This window comes from Gossypium arboreum, chromosome 5, assembly GCF_025698485.1.
Source record: "Gossypium arboreum isolate Shixiya-1 chromosome 5, ASM2569848v2, whole genome shotgun sequence".
NCBI lineage: Eukaryota > Viridiplantae > Streptophyta > Magnoliopsida > Malvales > Malvaceae > Gossypium > Gossypium arboreum.
The window spans coordinates 87,364,263-87,372,229 of NC_069074.1; the positions used below are offsets into that span (position 1 = coordinate 87,364,263).

A 7,967-nucleotide genomic window follows, 5' to 3' on the forward strand; every position below is an offset into this window, starting at 1 on the left:
TAATTATTCGAATTCAACGAGAAAAGTGGCAACCCAATAAGTTAGGGCACTGCTTTCTCGAAATTTTCAAACACCAAGCATTACCTTATTTGCAAAAAATCGTATTTCGAGGTAACAAATAAATGAATAAAGCGAATAAAAGATAATAACAAATAAGCTAGGAAATATTCGAGATTAAAAAAACTAGTAATAAATAAACAATCATTATGTAAGACTAAAGAATGATAGTATAGTGAAGATAATAATAATATTAATAGTAATAATACAAATAAAAATTTTGAAATGATGTGTGAAATTATATATATGTATGTGAATATATAGATAAGTAAACAATATATATAGTGAGTGAAGAGTAAAAGGTAAAACAAGTGTATTTAAAGAGTAATGGGTAAAAATATAATAATAGTGTAATAGTAGTAATAACATAATAGTATTAGAAATATACGATATATAATATTGAAGGTAAATACATAATATATACATATTATAAATAATAATACTATTAGAAACAACTATTAATAATACTACATAAATAGATATATAGTAGTAGCATATACATGATATAGTTAAAAATATATAAAGTAAGATAATATGGGAAATAAAAATATATATATAAACGATATAGTATTAGGGCATATGCAAACAATAAAAATACAATATTAAAAGATATATATATATAATGTATACATAATATAATATTAAAATATTTACATGGTATATACATAATAATGTAAAAATAAACTATTAGTAATATTATAAATATATACATATAGTAGTAATAATAATATAAAGGTATTTCATATAAACAAGTATGCACGTGAAAAAAAAAGAAAAGAGAAAATAATAATTACAAAAGTATGAAATCAAAATAATATGTAGAAACATGTTTATTCTAAAAAGAATAACTGAAACTTAATTGAGAGAAGAAACAAAATCCAAGAGATAACTTACAAGTAAAGCAAATTATTGAAACAAAATTTTGGGCTAAAATTAATTGCGTATAAATGTCCGAGATCTAAAATTAAAATGCCCCAAATCTTAAAATACCGCATAAAGGGGCAAATTGAAATAGCATTACATTTGCAGGCCAATTTAAAATAATATAAAACTTAAATATGGCCCGATTGAAGGCTAACACAAAGGAGGGACCAATTACAAATTACACAATTAAAGGTAACATGGATGGTCCCAAGCAAAAAAGTTGATTCCACTCCCCCCATGCTACTTTGTTTTATTATTAATTAAAACTGCTCCCCCATACTATTTTGTTTTATTATTAATTAAAACCATTCCCCCATACTATTTTGTTTTTATTATTAATTAAAACCATACTGTATTTTCTCTTTTTTTATCATTAAAAAAAACTTTTTTTTTAAGAAAAAAACAACAAAAAAAGAGTTAAAACACCACATTACCACCCTACATTCATTTTTCAAAATAGAAAGAAGGCTCTCAACTCTCTCAACCCTTCCCCTCCTCTGGTCATCGAACCGACCATCAACCGTCACGCCGGTCACCGGCCACCGATGGCGGCGCTGCCGTCCACGGTGACCGAAAAATCTTCCGAGGCCCTTTTTCTCTTCTCTTCTCGAGTAGAGCCCGAATTTGGGGTTAAAATGACCCAAAAACCTTCAAAAATTAATGAGAAGCACCCTAGAATTCAAGAATCCATTTGGTTTCCGGCCACCGATCCTCGGCGGTGGCTTCCTCGGTCGTCCACGATGTTAGAAAACTGAACACCGGTAAGATCCTTCCCTCTTTCCCTTTTTTTTATATTTTTTACAAGTTTTTTTCTTTGTTAAAAATATTTGTAAAATAGATAAAACGAACGAATAGAAAGAAGATCAAAAAAATAAAAATAAGGACAAACACCTTTTGAACTTGTTTTCTCCTTTTGATTTCTCCCAAAAGTCTCTGTAATACAACCCCCTCTAATACAATCTCTTCTCTCCTCAAAATACAATCGATTCTTCCTCAAAATACCATCGATCCCCCCCTTTTACAATCGGTTCTAGTATGGCTTTTATAGCCATTTACAAACTTTATTATATATATTTGCTATCTTTTCTTCTTCTTGTATGGCAAGCAAACGGTGGTGGAGGCATGTGCCACTTGGTAGTGGTTGGAAGTGAGTGGTTGAGGCTTGCGGCTAGGGTTTCTAATTTCTGAAAATAGGTTGTGGGCTAGGGTTTCTAAGCTTTTGGGCTTTTTTTAGGTTTTAATTTTTGGGTTGTAATTGGGTTAATAGCTTTGTTTGTAAATAGACTTTTGATGGGCATTTTAATTTTTTTTTATTTTTTTTTCAAAATTTGGTTTATTTATTTTAAGGCCCGGGCAAAATATGGGTTCTCCAGCTACAACAGGAGGGGTACTACACAATGAACTAGGAGGCTAACTGGCAAGTGTTAGTAAGAATATCAACATCTGTTCAATTCTCCAAACTGAGAAATAATACAATGATTATTATGATACTTTTACCTTAATTTTTTTAAAAAAATTTAAAAATAAATCCAATAATATTTCACAAGTCATTGATAGAACACAAACACTAAATGCGTTCACAAATTGTCGTGGGGTTTCCTTCATTCATAATTTCCACATGACATGAGTATCGTTATCATGATCAAAGATGCCGATAGACATCAATTGACTTGGGACTATTTTGTTCTTTACCAAAACTATTTTTCTTAGTATTTATAGCCTCAGCTTTTAACTTTTTAAGCGGTGCTTTCCGTAATTCCTGCTGCCTTATTGACTAAGTAGTTATGGTAGGAATAATTGTATATGGATGGGTTTTAATTTCGATATTTTTAGATTTTAACCCTCAACATTTATATGAATTTTATTATGAATAATTACATGTGTGGGTTTCAATACGAGGCTATATATATTAAGTAGTTTTATTATAGCAATTTTAACCCTCAACATTTACACATTGTATAATTTGATCCTCTTTTTACATTTTTGTTTTTTTTTATTACATTGAGGGTTAATTTTAAAAAATGGCAAAAGATTAAATTATTATCTTGTATTTTTAGTGTTTCCTTTTCAATCAAATTTAGCTTATAAATTTATGTTTTAACTATTTAAGTGGAAAGGGTCACAAAGAAAACAAAAAATAACCAAATTGCACAATGTGTAAATATTGAGGATTAAGATTTTTAAAATCAAAATTAAATTAACATAATATATAAATATTAAAGGTTAAAGTAGCTATAATGCCAATTTTAAAACTGTCATGCAAGCCTGATGACCAAAAATGACAAAATTAAATAACTGAGTTACCATCTTATAATTTTTATAATTAGAGAACCAAAAATAAAATATTATATAGTTTACCCAAAATTTTCCATTAGAACTTTATTTTCAAGAACTATCGTCAAAAGAAAAATAAATTTGTACTAAAAATACTCGAAACTATAAATTATAAATTCGTTCGAACTTGAATCTAAGACCAAATTTAATCAGTTGTGATTATTAATGAATATTTGTAAATTCAATTAACATCAAAACCATTTATTAGATTGATAAAAATTTAATTATCGAAAAAATTAATTAAATTAATATTTTAATTTAAAATTTAATTTAATTTAATTTAAAATTTAACAACTAATTTAAATTTTAAGTCATATAATAAATTTAACAACATTTAATGCAATTAACACAAATTAATTAATTAATTAAAAGACACCTTATATGACCGGTGGAGCTTATTTATGAGATAAAAATAACCATTAATTTTTTGAAACGGAAATGTTAATTAAAACATTATTTTTTATGATGCGCCTATAATGTTGGTATGATAAACTCACGTCGTGATAATCAATGTATATTATATGTTAACATAATACTATTTATCTTATATGCTACATTAAGAAATAATTTAAATTCTTCCATATTTAGAGCATGTAACTTTTATACTTAGAAAACTAGCCCAATAATGACAATATAAAATAAAACATAATATATATATATATATATAACACAAACCTAAGACAGATTTACCAAGACTTATTTAAAATAACATAGAAGAAATTGCCCTCAGCAAACAAGGATGAAAACAGTAATGGGATCCCAAAGATCTCCCTCAACAAGTAATACAAATATAACAAGCCAATCATGCAAAATCATAGATAGATTCAACAAAATTTGGCCCTTATGTTATTAGGGACGTAACATATTTAAAAGATAAGATACCCTCTTAAGTGCATTTAGCCATGTATGCTGCCCATCCTTGAAGACGGTACTCACGAGCTGCCTCCGCTGGGTTTGCTGCCTTAATGATTCCCCGACCAACGATTATTATGTCGCTACCCCTATCAAAGATGACCTACAATATCGTTTTTCTCGGTTATTAGGGAATGGTAGAAGAGCCAGGTTGTAAAATTAATGATGGGATAAAAACGCTTACTGAATACGGGGTGTTGTATTGCTGGCCGAGGGCATCGCCACCCTTTACCATTTGAACTCCAGGGGTTGCCTGAATGAATGCTGGATTTACAGGTGCACCGGGCCAAGATGCGGGGTTGACTGAGATGAAACCGATGACAAAATCGGAGTGTTGTTCGGCAATTTTTACGGCAGCAGCTGTGTAGTCTCCCGTGGCAAGGTTACCAGCAGAGCTCATTTCAGCAAGTAGCAACAGCCCCCTACCACGAGGCAGACCCTAAAACAGGTCCCAAAAATATAAAATTACGAGAAATTGTACCTTTAAATCGGGTAATTATAGATTTATAACAAACCTTCAATTTCAAACCATCAACAATTCCAGGACCAGAGATTATGTGAGCATTAACAATATCAGCCCAATCCAATATATGGAAGATACCCCTGCAAAAGAAACACGCCGAAAGCACTTAGGTAATAGCAAAGGCACCAAATAGAAAAGGAACAATTGTGTAGCAAAAACCAAATATTACCCTTCATACTGCATTGTTACTGTGTTACCGATGTCTGCAAATTTACGGTCTTCAAATATCATGAAGTTATGTTTTTCTGCAATCTTTAATCAAAATACGGAATAAGGCATTGTTAGTTCAACTTCTCGATCAAACACCAGTTCACCAGATCCAACATAAAGCCAATGGAGGTCAACAGCTCTCTATATCGACCACCAAGTTTAACTACTAATTTGGAAAATTGAAAGCAAGGGCAACATAGTTAATTTGCCATTGAAAATCAAAACCATTTCTCAAGAAATGGTCGTAGCTCAGGAAATGTAAGCATAATAAGACATTTGACATAAGCAGTTGAGATTATACCGCGCGAAGCTTAGAACCGAACTCTGGAGTGAAATCAGGGAATATGTCAACATGGGTCTTCAATAGGCAAATTTCAGGTCCAACCTGCATAATAGTTCAATATTGAGCAAGAGAAACACAAAATCAGCCAACAAGAAAATTTTATCATTACAATCATTCAATATGTATTAAGCTTAGCCACAACTCAAGTTCCATGATAATAAAATGAAGATAAAATCATTTATTTACAAAGACATGGTCAAGTAATAACATTGGCTTCATATCAGGCTGCAGCCAACCCCTAAAGACTCATTTGATATGGTTAAATATGAGTCAAACAAATCAAATAAATTGTCAGAAAAGGATGTAAGCATATATATATTTGTGTATGTGTATGTATGTGTGTGATCTCATTGTTACTATGCCTAAGTTCCTAGGCATAAATACCATTTATACAAAAATAAAAAAGCATAAACACCATGATAAGCATCGTTGATAAAATCAAAGGTATCCTAAGATAGAACCTAATGAAGATCTTAAGCAAATCACACAAAACATTACATCACTTTCCCTAGAAAGTTTTTCCACTTTCCTAGGAAAAATCAACAAGGAAAACCCCTTTCTGATCACTTTCCCAAGAAAATTTACAACTTCCCTAAGAAATAGATCAACCCAAAACAGAAAATCCATTTTCTATCACTTTCCCCAGAAATTTCCAAAGTTTCCTAACAAACCAAAATCAATCCACAAACTTACCTTCTCAGCAATATCAAGCAACTCAGCAGCAGTGGCAACATCAGCCGCCAAACAGAGATTACTCTCTTTCTTAACCATAATCTCAAACAGCTTTTTCCCAGTTGGATTCTTAGAAATCTTAGCCCTTTCTTGATACCCCAAACACTTAATCCTCACTTTCTCAACCTTAGGCACGGGTACTTTCTTATTCTCCTCCAAAAACTTCATAACCAAACTTTCCATCTCTTCCTCCAGCTTCCCTTTGGCTCTTAAAACCTTGACCATCTCAGTTAAAGTAAAAAGTGCATGAAGTTTAATCCCATTCTCCTCCAACGTTTCCCTCCCGCCTTGCTCCCTATCTATAACCACGATGGCATCCGTTACGTTGATTCCCAAAGACCGAAGCGGTGCCGCCGTTTCGAGAACCGATGCACCGGACGTTACGAGGTCTTCCACCACCAAACAAACTTGACCCTTTTCGTAAACACCTTCGATGGACTTGGCAGTTCCGTAGTCTTTCACTTCTTTGCGGCGCATGAGCATGGGGATGGAGGTGTCGAGAGAGATGGAGGTGGCTATAGGGAGGGCAGTGTAAGGGACACCGCATATGAGGTTAAAGGGTGTTTGGGGAGGGAGAGAGGAGAGGAGGGAGTGGGAGATTTGGCGGAGGAGGGAAGGGTAAGAGACGATGAGACGGAGGTCTATGTAGATAGGGGAGAAGATCCCAGATTTCAGCTTGAAGTTACCGAATTTAACGGCGGAGATTTCATGGAGTTGGAGGATGAGAGACTCCGTTGACGACATTTTGTGACAGCGCCGCTAGTGACGGTGGTGGTGAAAATCAGTGGAAGAGTGGGAGCAAAGGTGAAGTGCTTTATAAAGTAGAGAGATATGAAAACGTTAAACTTTTGAAGCCTTTTTTTTTAACGGAAAAAGAATTTTATTAAGTTACAATTGGAAACATGGCACGAAAAATGGGTAAAATTAGGCATATATGCCGCATTTAATAAACAATTACGGAAATAGGTTATTTTATTTGAAATTTAAGAAAATAAGTCAATTTTAATGTAGGTGGTAAAAACACTCTTTGAATGAAGTTTTTTTTTGTTGACGAGGTAAAAGCGTATCCTACTAGGTCTGTTTTCCCTCTCCCCCTTATTACGTCAGTAGAAAACACTCTTTATACTATCTAATTAAACTTAAAAAGTAAAAAAAATTAACCTTAAAACTTAGTCTCATCTTTTCCACGACAAAACAAAAATATGAATATTAAAAATTTTATAGAAAAATACTTATAACAAGAAGCATTTTTTTTTCTAATTTGTGAGTCATGTCCGATCTTTTCCAATATTTTGAAATATGTTTCATAGTCGGTGGTAAAGTTTCCTATAAAATGAATATTGATATTGAGAGGTTTTCATAGTTAAATTTCGAGCAAAAGATTTGCATGTTAATGAGAAGATTGTTGATGTTAAAAGTCTGAAGTAGGAAAATCGACCCAACAAAGTAAATTAGTTCAAGTAAGTAAATTTAGTGTCATTGTTTGAAGTTGATTAATGAGTTTTTTTTTTGTATAATTTTTTTGCTTTAATTTTATATTAAATATGTGAAACAAGTTTTTTGGCAAAGATGAGTAGACAAATTAGAGTCTTTATTTATTACGATGGTCAAATTTGTGATACCGGAATTGGTATTGTTTTTGTATCAGCCCAATCTACAGAGCATAAAATTGAACGAGCTTCTATTAAGAATTAGAAGAAAAGTCTCGACTTCAAGCTAGAGGAGAATTTCGAGCTTGAAATATAGATATCTAACATTAATGAACCCTATTAAATACAATACATTTGAGCTCAAAGGTGAGATGGATGTAGAGTTAATGCTTGATACGCATTGCTTAATTGGAAATGTTATACAAGAGTTATATGCCTAGTTTGTCGACGTAGAGGAAAGTGGTCTAAGTTCGACAACAGCTCTAATTAATTTGTTTCAGTA

At 32.1% G+C, this 7,967-nt stretch overlaps 1 protein-coding gene across 1 annotated transcript; it reads right to left on the reverse strand.

Annotated features, from left to right (window-relative positions):
• Window positions 1–4,000: 4,000 nt before the first annotated feature.
• LOC108453497 (uridine 5'-monophosphate synthase-like) lies at window positions 4,001–6,970 on the reverse strand. Its single transcript, XM_017751628.2, has 6 exons — window positions 5,997–6,970; window positions 5,262–5,345; window positions 4,920–5,002; window positions 4,743–4,830; window positions 4,412–4,666; window positions 4,001–4,330 (listed from the first exon to the last, which is right to left on the reverse strand). The coding sequence occupies exons 1-6, from the start codon at window positions 6,777–6,779 to the stop codon at window positions 4,202–4,204; spliced, it is 1,422 nt and encodes a 473-aa protein (XP_017607117.1). The 5' UTR covers window positions 6,780–6,970; the 3' UTR covers window positions 4,001–4,201.
• Window positions 6,971–7,967: the final 997 nt, after the last annotated feature.

Excerpts from the sequence above, each read along its gene's own strand:
- LOC108453497 (XM_017751628.2), bottom strand. The coding sequence starts at position 6,779 with ATGTCGTCAACGGAGTCTCTCATCCTCCAACTCCATGAAATCTCCGCC. Across the intron at positions 5,346-5,996 it reads TGCTTGATATTGCTGAGAAG|GTTGGACCTGAAATTTGCCT; the intron begins GTAAGTTTGTGG and ends ACTATTATGCAG. Across the intron at positions 5,003-5,261 it reads TCGGTTCTAAGCTTCGCGCG|ATTGCAGAAAAACATAACTT; the intron begins GTATAATCTCAA and ends TTTTGATTAAAG.